This window comes from Salvelinus fontinalis, chromosome 8 (assembly GCF_029448725.1).
Source record: "Salvelinus fontinalis isolate EN_2023a chromosome 8, ASM2944872v1, whole genome shotgun sequence".
In the NCBI taxonomy this organism is placed as follows: domain Eukaryota; kingdom Metazoa; phylum Chordata; class Actinopteri; order Salmoniformes; family Salmonidae; genus Salvelinus; species Salvelinus fontinalis.
The window spans coordinates 24039433-24059937 of NC_074672.1; the positions used below are offsets into that span (position 1 = coordinate 24039433).

The 20505-nt window shown below is 42.4% G+C and overlaps 2 protein-coding genes across 9 annotated transcripts in view; one reads left to right on the top strand and one right to left on the bottom strand.

Moving 5' to 3' along the window:
* LOC129860905 (cold shock domain-containing protein E1-like) overlaps positions 1 to 7808 on the top strand; it is a 34164-nt gene extending 26356 nt beyond the window's left edge. For 7 of the 8 annotated variants that reach the window (XM_055931808.1, XM_055931809.1, XM_055931803.1 and 4 more), the window contains 10 exons: positions 102 to 242; positions 1488 to 1658; positions 2986 to 3093; positions 3241 to 3416; positions 3535 to 3647; positions 3765 to 3884; positions 4015 to 4193; positions 4404 to 4567; positions 6105 to 6237; positions 6341 to 7808. In XM_055931808.1, the coding sequence (XP_055787783.1) occupies positions 102 to 242; positions 1488 to 1658; positions 2986 to 3093; positions 3241 to 3416; positions 3535 to 3647; positions 3765 to 3884; positions 4015 to 4193; positions 4404 to 4567; positions 6105 to 6237; positions 6341 to 6388 (1353 nt within the window). In that variant the 3' untranslated portion in view covers positions 6389 to 7808. Of the gene's footprint in view, positions 1 to 101; positions 243 to 1487; positions 1659 to 2985; positions 3094 to 3240; positions 3417 to 3534; positions 3648 to 3764; positions 3885 to 4014; positions 4194 to 4403; positions 4568 to 5704; positions 5809 to 6104; positions 6238 to 6340 lie in introns of those variants that run through there. The other variant, XR_008760478.1, reaches the window with a different exon arrangement.
* A 438-nt stretch (positions 7809 to 8246) lies between these two features.
* Positions 8247 to 10133, bottom strand: rassf11 (Ras association domain family member 11). Its single transcript, XM_055931810.1, has 2 exons — positions 9964 to 10133; positions 8247 to 9838 (listed from the first exon to the last, which is right to left on the bottom strand). The coding sequence occupies exons 1-2, from the start codon at positions 10064 to 10066 to the stop codon at positions 8448 to 8450; spliced, it is 1494 nt and encodes a 497-aa protein (XP_055787785.1). The 5' UTR covers positions 10067 to 10133; the 3' UTR covers positions 8247 to 8447.
* Positions 10134 to 20505: the final 10372 nt, after the last annotated feature.

Below are 20505 nucleotides of genomic sequence, written 5' to 3' on the forward strand. Positions count from 1 at the left end.
ACTTTTCAGCATTGTATCTGCAGTTCACTGTCCTTTAAATGTTAAGAGTCGACAGCATCTCTGCTGTGGTAACGGCTCTCTCTCTCCTCTCTGTCCTATAGGGTGTGATCGCTGCCATGCGCGATGGCTTTGGCTTCATCAAGTGTGTGGACCGGGACGCCAGGATGTTCTTTCACTTTAGCGAGGTCCTGGAGGAGAGCCAGCTGCACATCTCTGACGAAGTCGAGTTCACCGTTGTGCCCGTAAGTCCAGGGAAAAGGTCCATGGTCCGTTTTTCAACATAAAAATGCTGTCTTTTAATTCCTTTACTCTCGCCTGCCCTCTTTCTGTTCATCTTCAGGGGTTGTGTTAGCGTTCCGAAATCTAAATTTTCGAAATGGAGACCATACACAATATCTGCATTTTAAGTAATTTCACCTTCGTTTTTATATTGAAAGTAGTGGATTTTTTCTTCTCTTCAATAGTGATCAGGGGCTTGCAACTATAGTTTTCCTTCACAGAAAATTTGTGCAACACATTTGGCAGAAAATGTTTAATTTTCATCAGATGACAGCAGGAGTGCAGCGCTATTTGGCTAGCAACAAGTAAACGTAACTTACTAAGCTAAGTCTTTTATTCAAAAATAAATTTTACGATGCATGTCTGTTGATCATAGGAAATGTAGCTGGCTACATTCTTTCTTATGTTTTGGTTGAAGTTAATCTTGCATTTTACCAGAGACAAGTAGGCTACAATGAGAAAAGTACAGGAGAAGAGTAGCTACACATCAGTAACTCTTCTGAATTAATGTTCGTTTGTGAATTCTCATCCAAGTGGAGAAGTGCAACTGAAGCACAAACGGAAGGGTCTGTCAGAGTACCAAAAGTGTACATGTATGCACAGCAGTGTTTTTAGAATTTTGGACTGTTGGCATTCATGCTTTTCGAATTCTCAACGCAGCTCTGCAACTGTCGACACATTCTAATGAATAGAGGGCGTGTTGATTGGGAATTGTGGGGAATTGCGCATTCGGGCTCTATGTCCCCGTGGCTGGTGGTCTTAGAGCCATGCATCTGTCACAATAGGATGCTGGACTATAGTTTCCTAGTGTCTGTGGACTATGATTTACGCTTAAGTCTGTCGAGCAGAAATTACAATAAGAAGCATTTTAGATCTGTATTTACAAAACGCAGCAAGATATTTCTTCTATGGGTTATCTTTTTTTGTTGTGAAAAACACCGAATTCTGCGTTAATGCAACCCCTGATCTTCCAAGGGTGTTACTTTAGTAGGGAAATCTTGCTTTAGGAATGAACATGCAGTCAATTGTTTTAAATATTAAGAATTCTCACCCTTTGAACCCCATTCAAATGTCCTAGGCACATTGTTTAAAATATATTTTGGTCTCTGGCTACCTCCACAATATAATCCAGACAATCTCAATGAGAGCTTTATCGAACACCATCACTAATTGAAAGGGGTGTTTTCTCCCACCACTCTCCTGTGCAGGACATGCTGTCTGCCCAGAGGAACCACGCGGTGCGCATCAAGAAGCTGCCTAAAGGCACAGTGTCCTTCCATACCCAGTCTGAGCAGCGCTTTGTGGGCGTGGTGGAGAAGGAGGCCACGGCAGCCATCACCAACAACAAGAGCGCAAGCCCCAGCAAGGCCAAAGAGAAGGTACGAGAGCACCCAGGGCAGCACTAGAAAGCCCACAGCAACATTGTCAACTTTTGTCCCTTTTTTGTTTTGTCTTTATTCCCTACCTGGTTTTCTTTTACATTTCTTTCCACATTTCCCTCGCCTCCTAGTCTCATCAGTATTGAAATTGAAAAGCGCTCCGAGACACACACACAACACACACTTCCCATTGTGTTCACACATTTCTCAGACCACAGATTTTTGATGACCCCTCTTTTTAGTTTTAATTCTCCTCTTTGCTTTCTCCCTTCACCCTTTCCCCCTCATGCTCCTTCTCTCCATTAGAAAAAAGACAAGGTAGGCGTTCTGTTTTTGCATGATGCCATCACCCTGATCAATGCTTTATTTACGCCTGTTCTATTGAATTGTTTTCCTACAGGGTTGACAAACTGAGGCACAGTACTAACCACTAGTTTTGGATAAGTCTCCTCAAATTGGCTAGATATAACATTTATTTGCCAGAGTTTTTACATGGCTACTGCGAGAAGCTCCCCTAGTTACCTTCAATTCAATGTTTTGTTTTTTACTTGCTCTTTTTCATATTTCGGCAGACATGCATAGTTGACATGTACGCTCAAGTAGGTAGTCTGAATGTGTGTATTTATCTTATTTGTCAAGGATAAAGTAGTAGAAACGGTTAGTGGTGTGGTCTATGTCCTGCTAAATGTGCTCCTCACCCAAGAGTTGACGGCATGGTTTCAGTCCACTAATTAACCTTTAAATCAATTCCTCTGTAAAAACACTTCACTTTTGAAGTCATGATATTGGTTTTACTAGTTCCTAAGGAGATAGGACTTTTAATACTGTTTGTACAAAGGTGTTGATTTCATTTCAAACAGTTAAGGCTAATGCTAACCAAATACTAACAGGTGTGCTTTGGAATGTGTGCCAGTCATCTGCACAATTAGCTTTTTAAGGACTTGCTACTGCCGTTCATCTGATATACTCCAAAGCTTATATCAAAGATGCATTCCTCCCTTCCTCTGAACTAATCACTGATCTGCACCGGCTTGGATGAATTATTATTATTGATTTATTTTTATTTTTTTTATTTTTTATTTTTTTCCTACCCATTTACTTTCACCTATCCAGCCTGTTCAGATCAGTAATAAAAGAAATGCCAGGAAGGGTGCCTTTTCCTCTCTGGAAGTATTTTAACATTTCCCAATGCTCAGAACCACAGTAGGGTCCTCCAAGTTACATCAAGGTGCTACAGTTCAATGCCTGAGTTCTGGAGAGAAGAGCATTTGCCAACCTTTGACTGGAACTGCCAGTCTAATCAATTTGCTGGTGTGTCCTCCTGTAGGAAGCAGAAGAGGGAGTGATTTCTTATGAGGACTGTGGAGTGAAGCTGACTGTGTCGTACCATGTCAAAGATCTGGAGGGAGCTGCCCAGCCACAGGCAGGAGACAAGGTACTGAAAACCAGTTTACAAGTTAAACCAGTAAAACAAATCAACACTGGCTCAAATGTTCTTTGTTGAAATGGCAAAGTACAACTCCAAAAATACATCCTGCAGTTGGTTGTTTCTATTTGGTGTAAATCCAACCTTGTCTTCAAGGTGGAGTTCTCCATCAATGAGGTAAAGAGGACGGGCCAGCAGACCGCGGTCACCATTAAGATCCTCAACCGCACAGTCAACACCAAAAGGCTGCTGGGATACATCGCCACCCTGAAAGACAACTTTGGGTTCATTGAGACGGCCAATCACGATCAAGAGATCTTCTTTCACTACAGGTACAACTATTCAACACAGGCAAGCTACAGTGTAAAATATGTTGGTTGTTGGCACATTAGATGTGTCCGAAAGGGGAGGTCCCAAGTTTTTCATACTGCCTGTATCTCTCTGTACCAGTGAGCTGTGTGGAGACATGGAGAACCTGGAGCTGGGTGACACTGTGGAATACACCCTGTCCAAGGGCAAAGGAAACAAAGTCAGCGCTGAGAAGGTTATGAAGATGGCAGCAGGTAGGCAAGACAATGCTCTAGTCATTTGTTTGATTTTGCGCTACAGTCCACTCTCTATAGTGAAGCATTTATATATTAGTCATCAGTGTCTATGCTAATGGTGTGCTGTTATTGCAGTGAATAGTGTGGGGCAGGATGTTGGTGAGGCGGTGATGCTGGGGAAGGTGGTGCGCCCTCTGCGTAGTGTGGACCCGTCGCAGACAGAGTACCAGGGGCTCATCGAGCACTCGGAGGAAGGCGAGTCACCACTGGCAGTGGAGGGTTATGTCCATCAATTCAATATTTTTACTCCTGCACATACTCTACAATAACCAAATGGCCAAAATTACCATTCCTCTTCTCCCACCTTGTCCCTCTAACCATTCAGAGGGCACGAAGGGCCAGAATTACCCCTTTGGCATCATGGGCATGACAAACAAGGCAGACTGTCTGCAGAAAGGAGAGCTGGTGAAGTTCCAGCTGTGCACAGTGGCCCAGACAGGTCAGAAGATGGCCTGCAATGTTGTCCCCCAACGCAAAGCCTTAGTAGAGTGCGTCAAGGACCAGGTATCTCATCATGATTGTTGAAACGGGTGCAGGCAGACATGATTTAATTGCCTTTCAAAATAATACTTTATAGATGTATTTTTCAAGTTTGCTAAGGAAACCTAACATGAAGAAATACAGTTGTATATAAGGTTGTTATTGGACTTTCTTGGTGTGGCTACACATGTTGAGTGCTATGCCTATTTAGTCTGTAATGTCTTGTCTCCCCAGTTTGGTTTCATCACATATGACGTTGGTGAGAGTAAGAAGCTGTTTTTCCATGTCAAAGAGGTGCAGGATGGCTTAGAGCTCCAGACTGGGGATGAGGTGGAGTTCTCAGTCATTCTCAACCAACGCACAGGGAAATGTAGTGCCTGCAATGTGCGCAGAGTCAGGTAAAGACTGCAGGGGGGGGGGTGTACAAGTAACCATGAAGTGGGCTAAAATGTTTTGATTAAATTGTTTTACCCCCCCCTCAATCTATACACAATACCCGATAATGACAAAGTTTGGCAGAGATTACAGCCTTGAATCTTCTTGTGTATGATGTTACAAGCTTGGCTAACCTGTATTTGGGGAGTTTCTCACATTATTCTCTGCAGAACTTCTCAAGCTCTGTCAGGTTGTATGGGGAGTGTTGCTGCATAGCTATTTTCAGGTCTCTCCGGAGATGTTCGATCGGGTTCTGGCTGGGCCACTCCAGGACATTCAGAGACTTGTCCCGAAGCCTCTCCTGCGTTGTCTTGGCTGTGTGCTTAGGGTCATTGTTCTGTTGGAAGGTGAACCTTCGCCCCAATCTGAGGTCCTGAGCAGGTTTTCATCAAGGATCTCTGTGCTTTGCTCCATCTTTGCCTCGATCCTGACTAGTCCTACTCCCTGCTGCTGAAAAACATCCCCACAGAATGATGCAGCCATTACATGCTTCACCGTAGGGATGGTGCCAGGTTTCCTCCAGACGTGACGCTTGGCATTCCGGCCAAAGAGTTCAATCTTGGTTTCATCAGAACAGAGAATCTTGTTTCTCATGTTCTGAGAGTCTTGGTGCCTTCTGGCAAACTCCAAGAGTGCTGTCATGTGCCTTTTACTGAGGAGTGGCTTCCATCTGGCCACTACCATAAAGGGCTGATTGGTGGAGTGCTGGTTCTTCTGGAAGGCTCCCATCTCCACAGAGGAACTCTAGAGCTTTGTCAGTGACCGTCGGGTTCTTGGTCACCCCCTTACCAAGGCCCTTCTCCCCCGATTGCTCAGTTTGACCTGGCAGCCTGCTAGGAAGAGTCTTGGTGGTTCCTAACTTCTTCCATTTAAGAATAATGGAGGGCACTGTGTTATTGGGGACCTTCAGTGTTGCAGAAATGTTTTGGTACCCTTCCCCAGATCTGTGCCTCGACACAATCCTGTCTCGGAGCTCTACGGATAATTCCTTCGACCTCATGGCTTAGTTTTTGCTCTGACATGCACTGCCAATTGTGGGAGCTTATATAGACTGCTGTGTGCCTTTCCAAATCATGTCCAATCAATTACATTTACCACAGGTGGTCTCCAATCAAGTTGTAGAAACATCTCAAGGATGATCAATGGAAACAGGATGCACCTGACCTCAATTTCGAGTCTCATAGCAAAGTGTCCAAATACTTATGTAAATAAGATATTTCTGTTTTTTATTTTTTATAAATTTGTAAACATTTCTAAAAACCTGTTTTGTCATTATGGGTTATTGGGTGTATACTTAGGGGAAAAAACAGCTTAATCAATTTTAGAATAAAGTGTGTAAAAAGTCAAGTTGTCTTAATAATTTCCGAAGGCACTGTAAATAAGTTAAATTTAACCTCTAGCCACAAGATTTACTAGTCATGTCTCATTTATGACCCAGTTATCCTAAACCTAGACGGTATATTGTTGGTTTAAAGCCATCTTGTTTTTCTACCCCCACAGTGAAGGGCCTAAACCAGTGGCAACACCCCGTCCCGATCGTTTGGTCAACCGGCTCAAGAGCATCACCCTGGATGACTCTAGCGCCCCCCGCCTAGTTATTGTGAGACAGCCCCGTGGCCCTGACAACTCAAAGGTACACACATTTGGTAGCAAAATGCTGTAAAATAGGTTTTGATTTATATTTAATGTGTGTTAAGCGTGTTGCTTATAATGACCGGTCTTTGTTTTGTACCTAGGGCTTCAACGTGGAGCGGAAGACTCGTCAACCGGGTGTAATTGACTGAACAGTATATACCCCACCCCATCTGGAATAGGTGGGCCCAGATTTAGAAATGCAATCCCAGAATGGAGGACAACAATGGAAAGGGAATTTTGCTGTCTTGCAGAAACATGCTCTTACACACATACATACTCTTGACAGGCACACAGAAATAAGCATGTGTAACACCTCTCCCTGTTCCATCACCTGCAATGGAACCCTCTCATTCCATTTGTTCCCTGCCACCCACATATGATGTACTTGATACGGTTTCATACTGCAGTATACATTGCAGGTTTCTGAGTGTGTGTGATTGTTGTGCATAAGGTGTTTTAGAAATGGTAGAGGTTACAGAGGATTTATTTTATAGGGTTTCTGCTCCCCTTAAAATCAGAGTGCTGGTTGTGTGGCATTGTCTTGTCCTCATCTTTGCTGAATCTGCTTAAATGTCTGGAATTCTGCACCTGCAACCTGTTGTGTATGTGGATATGTGTGATTGTGGGCATGTATTAGAGCTCACCTGCTTCTTCCATTTGTTCTCCCTCATTTAAGGAAACTAATTGATTCTCATTTGCCAGTGGTTTCCGCTATGCTTTCCTACAAAATGCATAAAGCAAAGTTCCCTTCATAAGGAGGATCCCGTTTTTCATGTGTGTGGGCTAAAACACGGAGGCTATTTCTCTGCTCGGTTTTTTGAGCAGTTTTGAAACACTTTATCCAAGAGCTGGAGTGAAAGCATGGTGTTGTGATGTATGTGAATGTTTACGTGACTATGATTAGGATTTACTTTGACAAATCTGGAGCATTTCGATATACCTTTTCAGTATTCACACGCTCCATAAGCAATTTCCCCAGGTGCAGAATTCCTAATGGCATCTTATATCCAGCAGTTATTTTATACAATGTATTCTTTTTTTGCACATTTCTTTTTTTGTTCCATTGAATCTCAATATCTGCTAATGAATAAAATGAAGTAAAAATAAGGTGCCTAAAAACTACAAAGAAAACAAAAAAATTAGATGTATCCTCTGACCCCAGCCAACCGCCAAAATATTAAGAACAATCTTGGGATGGCTTTTTTTCTAGTAGAAATAATACTGGTCTGCATCCCAAATACCTGTGGGTGGAAATATACTGTATGTAATGTGTGCTTTTTTTCTTAGTGAAAGATTAAAACATCACAATATAACAAAAATACATTTTACTTAAGTAAAAGAGGGGGAAAAGTTAAAGTATTAGAATTAATCTTAAGGATCAGGATATCTATTATTGCGCTTTAGTGGCATTGGTGGGTGATCTGTTGTGCCTGAATGCACATATGGGAGTTAGTCTAAATGAATTTAAACTGGCGATCACTGGTTTCCTCCTGAACTGCACAGAGTCTCCTATGTACTTTTGTTAATGGTCTTGAATGAAACAATTGAATTAAAGTTTTATGAAAATTACATATGGCGTTTGTCTTTATTTAAAATAAAATCGAGGCAGTTGAATCTTTATTTCTTAATATATAATAGTTTGTAGAATGTATTTTACTCAATGGCAGTAAGATACTTATTTAAAATGTTTTCTTTGTATAGGCTTGAAAATGTCATTTTCTTTTGACAGTGCGGTAAAAAGGAAATGCTGTCCTTACGCCTTTTCAAACCAAGGTGCCTGAACAGTGGAATAAACTGAAGATTAAAAGATATTAAGCAACTCTTGGTAGGACAAATATTTAGCCTTTTTATTTTTACAGCAACAGAACAGTCAGTACAGAAATGTGAAACCGCAAACAAATCATGTATTTATTATGGATCCCCATGGCAGCAGATACTTCTCTTGGGGTCCAGCAAAACCAAGGCAGTTTATACAATTTAAAAAACATTACAATACATTCACAGATTTCACAACACACTGTGTGCCCTCAGGCCCCTACTCCACCTCGAACACATCTACAGTACAAAATCCACGTGTACGTGTGTGTATTTTATTCTGTGTATTCATGTCTGTGCCTAATGTTTGTTGCTTCACAGTCTTCCCTGAACACTAACTCTATATTGTGTTTGGTTTTTACAGATAGGTTTCTGTTTTTCCTCTACCTCTTTTCAAACTCTGGTGCTGCCCAGATGTATCATTATTTCAGAGAGATGCACAACCCTTGGTTGTGTTTCTGGATTTGGACTCTGAGCTTCAGACCAGCATGTCCACCAGTCCCTAAGCTGACTTGGCCCTGAGGGCTGCAATTCCTTGATCTGGTTTGGAAGAACTACAGCATGAGGATGACTGGAGTCCACTCTGGGCGCAAACTTCCTGTCAGTATTTACCACACTGACTGTAAGAGATCTTGATTGATTCAGGGCCTCATTCAGCCTTTTCCACCCTGCAGTAGCAGGAGATGTGGCATCTTGGCTTGGAACATTCACTTGCTCCTCTTGAACAGTTCTCCTGTCCCTTGAAGAATCAAGACCTTGCATTTTGCGTTTGTACTCTTCCAACTTGGCCTTACACTCCACAGCTTTCACCTTCATCTCCAGGAACTGTTCCTGCAAGTCTTTCTCATATCCCTCTTCGGCCTTCAGCTCATTCTTCCAAAATTCCAGGTGCTCTGCCTCCTCCACTATTTTTTGCTGGGCCTCTTGGTCAGCTTGCCTGGCCTTTCGTTGCTCCTCCAGCTCATGAATTTTGCTATCCGTGCAGGTTATTTGGACCTGCAGCTCTTTCAGACTAGCCTGTTGGATAGCAACTAGTGCTCTTAACTTCCTTTTCTCATCAACCATCTTAAGTGCACTGGTTGGATTCTGCTGGCCCTCAGCTTTTATCTTTGCCATGCTAACCTCTGGGTGTTTCTTAACATGTTGGATATCATTACCTTCATCAGAATTGCAAAGGTTACTTTTCTCTCTGTCCCTGCCCTGGTTTCCCATGCAGCAGGAGATTTGCTGGTGCTCAGTGGACTTAGCACTCTTTTCTCTAAATTTGCTCTGTAAAACCCCAGGAGTGGAGGGATCCTTGGCAACAGTGACCGAAACGTTCAGGGAACAACCATCCCTTTTAACAGTGTCCATCCTGCTACCCTTTTCGCGGCCTGATTGGTTCACTGCGCCCCTTCCTATGCTCTCCAGCCATCCCCAAGCCTCCTCCATCAGGGTCAGGGACTTTCTTTTGGGCATTTTTGGTTCTTCCGGTAGCTGTTCGGCTTGTTGCCGCAGGCACGATAAGGGAGGTAGGCTTTGACGGTGTAAACTAAGCCCACCGCTAACCCTTTGTACTTTTCCCCCAGCATCTGCTCTCCTAAGCTGAGGGCCAGCCTCGTATCTGCAGCCTTTCCCTCTGCTAGGCCCTTCCCAGAGGGATGGCCCATTGTGCAACAGGGTGAGCTGGATCTCTCTGGCCTGCTGGCCGTACTTCTCAAGAGACTCCAGAAGCCGTTCATTAGGCGTCACATTCCGCTCAAACTCTTTGAATTTCTCTTGAAGTGTGTAGCGCCCAGGACGACCTAAGCAGAGGAAGATAATTGGGGATGAATTTATTACCTGAATTGATTGATTTGTATTAGAAATCAAGTAAAGTATACAGTGAAATGAGACCCTAAAATGTAAATGCCGCCAGATGTGTACTCACCAAGGGATTGAGCCAAAGCTATGACTACTTCCTGGCATGTGGTTTTCTCAGTAACTCCACAGACAACACGTGGGACTCCCTCCACTGATACCTTAACCTCCATTCTTATTCTGTATTCAGAAAATTAAGGGATGAGAACAAAATGAAGCGTTACTGTTGGTGCTGATATGTCTAGGTAAGAGCCTCCATTACTGTACACGCAGGGGAAGTGGTGGAGACAGACTAATGACCCTCATTACCATTCTCTGTAAATAGTTTGTCTGCTCACTGTCTTGGCCAGCTTTGTGTCTTGAGGGCAGTCAAAATTACATATTTGTAAGTTGAATGCAATCATCGAGTTGGAATTTACAGTATTTTCAAATAATGCCTAACGATACTTAAGGAGGTAAACAAACAATTCATATATTGAGGGTAAAACTTAATAGTTGTATAAAATGTTATCAAAGGCATTAATGAACAAAGCATCCAGTTGCCAGCAAAATTCACCTATTTGGCGTCAAAAGTAGATGGTTCGAAGTTGGACATTTCCTCAAGATAATTGTAATAATCGGTTAGTTCCGATGCCAGAATATCACATGCATAGACTGTGAATAAAGTTCGCTACCTACCTCTTAGATCCGATGCTGGGAGCCGTCCACTTTGCTGAAGGCACAATGCTCTGAAAGGGATGGAAACGGTCTTGTGAGGAGCACCGTGGAGTGAGTAAGGCCAATTTGAAGTCCCTTGGGGATCTACTACTGCAGGGAAGTTTATTATCCCACTCCTCTCAAAAAAAGATTGAGGGCTGATCTGTGTGAAAATTGCACAGATTAGACTCGGAAAGTTTATCAGTAGGTTTGCTATAATTATGCTTAAAATGGCATTTTGTTTGTCTCTTACGATACTTGAATACAATGGATAAATTGACAACTTTGTATACATTGTATTATTTATTTTCAAAATGGCATTGTTGCGTCAAGAAAAATCATCTTATTTGGGTATAAATTAATATCCAAGCTGACATAAACTCTTAGTATTTGGTTAGCTCGAACAAACTGAGTAGCTATCAACATTGGTTCACTTGCATCAGTAAACTGTCAGATATTTTTGGCTCTGGGTGTTTTTGTGTATCTTTCTGACAGGAAGGGGGATCCCTATCGGAACGGAATATATAAACATTCTGGTAAACTGTCCAATGCTCCAGTACGCCAAGTTCTAGAGCATTCCACAACTGTTAAATGATTTGTCTTCGATTGACCAAATACTTTCGGGTTTTGAGTCTCCAGCCTTGTCGAACAGTACAGTAATCCCTCATTAGCTACTGACCCTTGTTCATCATGAATCTTGACAGAATTTTTTTTGTAAATGTACTTCCACAGCACTCCTGACAAGTTATCCAAACTAGTGCTCTGATTGGATGTTGTAGGGAATGGATATTCTTAAATAAATGTTGTTACTGCCAATAACACCTTCAACTGAATAGGATGTTCATACCATAGAAATAGAATCAACAGAACAGGCTTGGAACCTCTAATCCTGGCAATTTTACTGGTAAACTCATGGGGTAGACTCACAATGGCTGTCTGGAATTGTGATGCAATCATTTCCATGGTAATGTAGATTGGTTATTGAAATGATGCTAAAAAATGTGGCTCACACAATGGAATGTATTTTTTTGTAATGTTGAGTTGATTCAACAAATCACAGCACAAATTGATGGGTACAATTCCTGCTTTTACTTCCTGCTTTGCTCCTATGTGTACACTCCCAATGGCCGCCAGTCCACCTATTATGTCATATTTCACTTGAATGGGGACACTCACTCTATCCATTCTATTTCTATGGCTCACACTGTACAAATGAAGCTTGAACTGAAAATATGGTGTTGGATATCTAAGCTCGGTCACCCCACAAGGGGGAGCAAAGGTTTTGTCATTTTTCCACTCAAATTATTAGTCTCATTAGTCAACAGATAAGTCGTTTGTATACCAAATAAAAATGGGTAGTTTACATTGTGTCTAGCGCACATTCTAATTCACTCCTGTGCCAAAACTATTGGGACTGAGGTTGTATATTATTTTAAGTAGGCTACATGTGCTTTTGTTTTGGATAGTTTTGGACAGGAGTGAAGTAGGCTAGAATGTGCACTAGACTATACATAATGTAAACTGCTGGAGTAAAAGAAGTGGAACACCTGTTGTCAAACTTTTCTTCAGCCTGCCAGGCCCTCCTCCCTAGACAGGTTAATGTTAGGAGAAATGTGAGAGTTGAAAATTAGAACCCTTCCCATTCTGCAACGCAAACCACATGCCCAGCTGCTCCCAGCCTCATAGCTTAATGGTGAGCTACAGAGCAGAACAGTCAAGGAGGACAGATAGTTGAAAGAGGTCATGTTTGTTCATGTGTGTTTGTTTGTTTTGCTTGAGTCTGAGTGGTGTCTAAGCTGTAATCAGTAGTGTTAGGTAGAAGATTAGAGGACTGTATTTCATGTAAATGAATTAAATCTAACCCAAATTAAAAGACTACTTCTTGATATCAATTGTTCAGTTTTTTGGGAAGTTGGTTGTTCAGTTGGATTTGTTTGGAGCGTTGTTCATAACAAATTCTGACAGTTGTGATTTGTTGCTTAGAAGTGAGATGGTAAACTTAACTCCAGAATGTTGAGGTGCAAAACTATGGGCCCTCTATATAAGATATGCAATAGGCTAATTGGTACTATTCTCCCATAATGATGTATGTTGGGCTAGTGTGGCTCTTCAGTGCTATAGCTTAAACATTTTATGGGGAATTGTGAAATACATTTTTTCAGGACTTGTCTCATTTTGGACATAATATTTCCAGGAAACTTTTGTTCATAAGGCTGTGCTCTGTTGTATATGCTTATTTTACAATGTCATGCCATATTCCTTTGATAATTAGAAATTAATTTGAGTATATTATCCATGATTCATGATAATGACAATACAATGTACAGTACAGTTTTATATGTAGGCCGTCATTGTAAATAAGAATTTGTTCTTAACTGACTTGCCTAGTTAAATAAAGGTTAGATAAAAATAAAATAAATAATATCACTGCCAATAATGCGGAAAGAGCTCATGTGTATCGTTATTTGTAATCTGCTTCAAGATGACCAGTTGGGGTTAGGAATCAGTCCCAAGGGAAACTGCTGTGCCAATGCCCCCCACTGCCCACCTCCCTCCTCTCTACCCAATGTCCCCCACTGCCCACCTCCCTCCTCTCTACCCAATGTCCCCCACTGCCCACCTCCCTCCTCTCTAGCCATTGTCCCCCACTGCCCACCTCCCTCCTCTCTACCCAATGTCCCCCACTGTCCACTTCCCTCCTCTCTACCCAATGTCCCCCACTGCCCACCTCCCTCCTCTCTACCCAATGTCCCCCCACTGCCCACCTCCCTCCTCTCTACCCATTGTCCCCCACTGCCCACCTCCCTCCTCTCTACCCAATGTCCCCCACTGTCCACTTCCCTCCTCTCTACCCAATGTCCCCCACTGCCCACCTCCCTCCTCTCTACCCAATGTCCCCCACTGCCCACCTCCCTCCTCTCTACCCATTGTCCCCCACTGCCCACCTCCCTCCTCTCTACCCAATGTCCCCCACTGTCCACTTCCCTCCTCTCTACCCAATGTCCCCCACTGCCCACCTCCATCCTCTCTACCCAATGTCCCCCACTGCCCACCTCCCTCCTCTCTACCGAATGTCCCCCACTGCCCACCTCCCTCCTCTCTACCCAATGTCCCCCACTGCCCACCTCCCTCCTCTCTACCCATTGTCCCCCACTGCCCACCTCCCTCCTCTCTACCCAATGTCCCCCACTGTCCACTTCCCTCCTCTCTACCGAATGTCCCCCACTGCCCACCTCCCTCCTCTCTACCCAATGTCCCCCACTGCCCACCTCCCTCCTCTCTACCGAATGTCCCCCACTGTCCACTTCCCTCCTCTCTACCCAATGTCCCCCACTGTCCACTTCCCTCCTCTCTACCCAATGTCCCCCACTGCCCACCTCCCTCCTCTCTACCCAATGTCCCCCACTGCCCACCTCCCTCCTCTCTACCCATTGTCCCCCACTGCCCACCTCCCTCCTCTCTACCGAATGTCCCCCACTGCCCACCTCCCTCCTCTCTACCGAATGTCCCCCACTGCCCACCTCCCTCCTCTCTACCGAATGTCCCCCACTGCCCACCTCCCTCCTCTCTACCCAATGTCCCCCACTGCCCACCTCCCTCCTCTCTACCCAATGTCCCCCACTGACCACCTCCCTCCTCTCTACCCAATGCCCCCACCCTCCTCTCTACCCAATGCCCCCCACCCTCCTCTCTACCCAATGCCCCCCACTGCCCACCTCCCTCCTCTCTACCCAATGTCCCCCACTGCCCTCCTCTCTACCCAATGTCCCCCCTGCCCACCTCCCTCCTCTCTACCCAATGTCCCTCACTGTCCACTTCCCTCCTCTACCCAATGCCCCCCACTGCCCACCTCCCTCCTCTCTACCCAATGCCCCCCACTGCCCACCTCCCTCCTCTCTACCCAATGTCCCCCACTGCCATCCTCCCTCCTCTCTACCGAATGTCCCCCACTGCCCTCCTCTCTACCCAATGTCCCCCACTGCCCACCTCCCTCCTCTCTACCCAATGCCCCTCACTGCCCACCTCCCTCCTCTCTACCCAATGTCCCCCACTGCCCTCCTCTCTACCCAATGTCCCACACTGCCCACCTCCCTCCTCTCTACCCAATGTCCCCCACTGCCCACCTCCCTCCTCTCTACCCAATGTCCCCCACTGCCCACCTCCCTCCTCTCTACCCAATGCCTCCCACTGCCTCTATTTGGCTGGATGTAATCTCTGTCAACTTCTAGTGAATCTTTGTTTTCACTTCAACTTTCTACTTGTGATGTGCTAGACGCACTGCTTAAGATAAAAATAAATCCATTGGGGCTGATTTGCTTGATCCTTTCTTGCTGCAGCTTTCTGCTCCCTAATTGTGGAATCATTGACACATATTTTTAACCTGACAATTATCTCAGGTGCTACCGCTAGGGTCTGGACGGCTGCCCATGAATAATTATCGCCCAATCTCTCAAACTGTCTTGCCTAGCGAAAATTCTATGTTTTCAGCTTAGATCTTTTCTAGCTTTAAACTGTATTCTAAGTGTCAATCAGCCAGGTTTAGGCCAGGCCATAGCACTATTTATGTTCCTTCGTTGGGTGGTAAATTACATTGTAAATGGCGTGGACAAAAGGCAGCATTGTGCTGCCCTTTTTATAGACCCGCCGAAGGCTAAAGTCACTGTTGACCATTCGTTATTAATTCTTAGACTGTCTGAAATTGACCTGGGTCAGGCAGCCTACATTTGGTTGGAAAACTACCTGAAAGACAGGACACATTGTGTTTCTTCTGATGGTCTTAAATCGATTTTGGGCCCTGTACCTTTTACTGCCTACAGTGGCAAGAAAAAGTATGTGAAATAAAATTTGATCTGATCTTCATCTAAATCACAACAATAGACCAACACAGTCTGCTTAAACTAATAACACACAAACAATTATAAAAAAAAATCTTTTTTGGACACACTGTGTAAACATTCACAGTGCAGGGTGGGAACAGTATGTGAACCCTTGAATGTAATAACTGGTTGACCCTCCTTTGGCAGCAATAACCTTAACCAAACGTTTTCTGTAGTTGCAGATCAGACCTGCACAACGGTCAGGAGGAATTTTGGACCATTCCTCTTGACAAAGCTGTTTCAGTTCAGCAATATTCTTGGGATGTCTGGTGTGAACCGCTCTCTTGAGGTCATGCTACAGCATCTCAATCGGGTTGAGGTCAGGAGGCCACTCCAGAAGGCATATTTTCTTCTCTTGTTGATTTACTTCTGTGTTTTGGGTCGCTGTCCTGTCGCGTTACCCAACTTCTGTTGAGCTTCAATTGGCAGACAGATAGCCTTACATTCTTCTGCAAAATGTCTTGATAAACTTGGGAATTCATTTTTCCATTGATGATAGCAAGCTGTCCAGGCCCTGAGGCAGCAAAGCAGCTCCAAACCATGGTGTTCCCTTCATCATACTTCTCAGTTGGGATGAGGTTTTGATGTTGGTGTGCTGTGCCTTTTTTTCTCCACATATAGTGTTGTGTGTTCCTTCCAAACAACTCAACTTTAGTTTCATCTGTCCACAGAATAATTTCCCAGATGCTCTTTTTCAAACTTCAGACGTGCAGCAATGTTTTTGGACAGCAGTGTCTTCTTCTATGGTGTCCTCCCATGAACACCATTCCTGTTTAGTGTTTTACGTATCGTTGACTCGTCAACAGAGATGTTAGCATGTTTTCTGATTTCTGACCTGACACTCTAGGATTCTTCTTAACCTCATTGAACATTCTGCGCTGTGCTCTTGCATTCATCTTTGCAGGACGGCCACTCCTAGGGAGAGTAGTAACAGTCCTGAACTTTCTCCATTTATAGACAGTTTATCTTACCATGGACTGATGAACATCAAGGCTTTTAGAGATACTTCTGTAACCCTTTCCAGCTTTATGCAAGTCAACAATCCTTAATCTTAGGTCTTCTGAGCTCTCTTTTGTTCGAGGCATGGTTCACATCAGGCAATGCTTCTTGTGAATAGCAAACTCAAATTTTGTGAGTGTTTTAATAGGGCAAGGCAGCTCTAACTAACATCTCCAATCTCATCTCATTGATTGGACTCCAGGTTAGCTGACTCCTGACTCCAATTAGCTTTTGGAGAAGTTATTAGCCTCTGGGTTCACATACTTTTTCCAACCTACACTGGGAATGTTTAAATGATGTATTCAATATAGACAATAAAAATACAATAATTTGTGTGTTATTAGTTTAAGCAGACTGTGTTTGTCTGTTGTTGTGACTTAGATGATCAGATGTAATTTTATTACCAATTTATGCAGAAATCCAGATAATTCCGAATGGTTCACATACTTTTTCTTGCCACTGTATATAAAAAATATTGTTTTTTCTTGAAGAAATTGTAACCTCCACTTGTATGCGGACAATAATGTTGTGTATTCCGTTGCCCCTTCTGTTGACAAGGCTCTTTTAGAACTACAATCTGCCTTTTTTGCTTTACATCAAGCCTTTGTTGAACTGAAATTGGTACTTAATGCAGGTACATGGGTTATATGTTACTTTCTAAAAAGCTTAAAGATGTATCTGATGATTTATGCATATGTACACTATCCTTCAAACGTTTGGGGACACTTAGAAAATCCCTTGATTTTGAAAGAAAAGCACATTTCTTGTCCATTAAAATAACATCAAATTGATCAGAAATACAGTGTAGACATTGTTAATGTTGTAAATTACTATTGTATCTGGAAACGTCAGAATTTTTATGGAATATCGACATAGGTGTCTTGAGGCCCGTTATCAGCAACCATCACTCCTGTGTTCCAAAGGCACGTTGTGTTAGCTAATCCAAGTTTATCATTTTAAAAGGCTAATTGATCATTAGAAAACCCTTTTGCAATTATGTTGGCACAGCTGAAAACTGTTGTTCTGATTAAAGAAGCAATATAACTGTCCTTCTATAGACTAGTTGAGTATCTGGAGCATCAGCATTTGTGGGTTCGATTACAGGCTCAAAATGGCCAGAAACAAAGAACTTTCTTCTGAAACTCATCAGTCTATTCTTCTTTCTTTTTTTTATATTGAAACATACAATATACTTGCAGTGAAGCCGCTCAACAACTACATCCTACCAGTCATCCAACAGACTCCCATTCAGAGCAACACACAGAAGCATCCCATCAGGGTCAATGCCCTACTCAAGGGCACATTGACGGATCTCCCACCAGGCCAAATAATGTGAACCCGAACCCTCCAAGATCCCCCCACAGTTCCCCAATAGCTGTCCTGCAACCATTTGATACCCCTCCCACAGCCCCTCCCCCCACCCCCAGAAGAAAAATAAAAAATACAATTAATTCCATTCCCCACCCCCAAGAACTCCCCAATGCACCAACAACCAAGAGAATGAACTACAGAGAAAAAAGGAAAAGACAGAAGAAAACAGCAAACAACAATGCAAAAAAATAATAAATAATAAATAAATATGAAAACAAAGGACATCAAGGACAACTAAAATCATAACAGCAATGACAACTGTACATGTTTGTGTGCATGTCTGGCACTATTACATGTATGTGTGTGTTCTTGTATGCGTTTATTTGAATGAGTGTGTGTGTATATGCATGTGTACAAACACCTGCACGGGATCAGCTTCAGGCAAACCGGCATTAGTTGTAAAAACACTGCCCCCCAGTGTCATTCAAACTTACTTTTTATTATGTTGTATTTTGACATATTTTTTTACTTTTATCTTACAGTATCTTTCAACTATGCTGTGATGTTTAACGTACAATTTCAATCTATCTAATCGAATAGAATCCACAGATTGCGAGTTGAAGATAAATACTTTTACTAAGAGTATTAGTAATTGACTGACCCAGTCTCTCCAGATCTCCTAACAGTACTATTTGTAGGGTACATTTTAGATCACTGCTATGCATTTTCAGCCATTCCTGAACCTGAGACCAGAAACAGGCTACCTGAGGGCAATACCAAAATAAATGGTCTATTGATTCTGTATCCTCACAACAAAATCTGCAGAGTTTCGATGATTTTATGCACCACATATTCAACATTTTGTTGGTGGCAAGAATTCTATATAACAATTTTAGCTGAAAAGCACGAAGTCTTGCGTTGTTTTATATATCAACTAATACACCCTGTACCATAGAATCGGTACATCAAATATCTCTTCCCAACTATTTTGCAATCTGTATAGCACAGTTGTCAACATCCTGGTCCTCAAGTGAAACTGGTATACTTGACTATTTATGCTATTTTTATTCCTCCGCAGGTTTTGATCCTTTATATTGGGCAGACAGACCAGTTCCCTACCTCCTCCCGCTGCCACCTGCCTCCTCCATTTTTGGGGTAATGCTGTAATCAATTGGTTGTGCTCTTGGATTGAGCAGACCTTCCCGTACATTTCTGATAACTCCATGAAGGACTTAACTACCATTCCAATTTATAATATCATATTAAAACAAAATACCCTTTTCAAACATCTTTCCCATAAATACAGGTATTTTATCAACCAGCACATTTGAGTTCAGTCATAATATTTGTTGTAATATTTGTTCTATCTTTTCAGGGGGGTGAAATTGAAATTGTAGCCAGCTCTGCAATGCTTGTTTGAAAAAGAGAGATACTTTGAAAAAAAGTATTATTTTCAATTAATCGAAAATGAGACATGGCAATCGGCAAAAAGGTCATTTTTAAACAACGGATGAGCTTTTCTTAGTAATCTACTTGAGAACCATTTAGGGTTCAAGTAAAACTTTTGAATAAGTGAAGGTTTTAGAGAGAGGTCTTAAGTCTTACTTTATCAAATGTCTTTTCAAAATCCGCTATAAATACCAGGCCTGGCTTCTTAGATGTTTCATGATGTTGTCATATATTATCTCCAATGTATAGTCCATGTAAAAACCCTATCTGATCAGGATGAACAGTACCTGGTGAAACGCTTTTAATTCTGAGTGCTATGCATTTCACTAGTATTTTTGCATCACAACATTGAAGTGTAAGGGGCCTCCAGTTTTTTTAGATAGACTGGGTCTTTATATTTGCCTTTTTTTTTTTATTTTTTTTTTTAACCTTTATTTAACTAGGCAAGTCAGTTAAGAACAAATTCTTATTTTCAATGACGGCCTAGGAACAGTGGGTTAACTGCCTGTTCAGGGGCAGGGGCAGAACGACAGATTTGTACCTTGTCAGCTCGGGGATTTGAACTTGCAACCTTCCGGTTACTAGTCCAACGCTCTAACCACTAATAATAGAGAAATAAGACCTTCCTGCTGAGTACCTGACAGACTACCATTTCTATAGGAGTAGTTAAAACAATCTAACAATGGAGCTTTTAGAATATCAAAAAAGGCTTGCTATACCTCTACCGGTATGCCATCAAGCCCTGGGGTATTTCCAGACTGAAAGGATTTAATAGCCTCAAAAAGTTCTTCCTCTGTAATTTGGCCTTCGCACTGATCTTTCTGTACATTTGTTAATTTTCAATTTTTTATATTATTTGGAATGAATTCCTTACCGTAACCTTCATTCAGTGGGAGAGGATGAGAAGGAAAAGAGAACATCTGCCTAAAATAATTAGCTTCCTCTTTTAAAACATCTTTCAGAGAATCATAGATGACTCTGTCTTCAGTAACGAGTTTCTGCAAATTATTTTTGTTAGTGTTCCTGTATTGACGATTCAGGATGAATTTGGTGCATTTTTCTCCATATTCCATCCAGTTTGCTTAATTTTTTGTAATAGATTACATTAGATCATTCTTGAATAAGTTCCTCAAGTTCTTTTTGTTTTTCCTCTAACTTATTTTGTATCTCTGTAGTATTGTTTTTATTGCTATCTACCTTTCCTATTAGTTCATGGATTTCCCTTGTTAGTCTTGTCTCTTCAGCCAGAAACATTTTTATTTTTTATTATTGGTGAATAT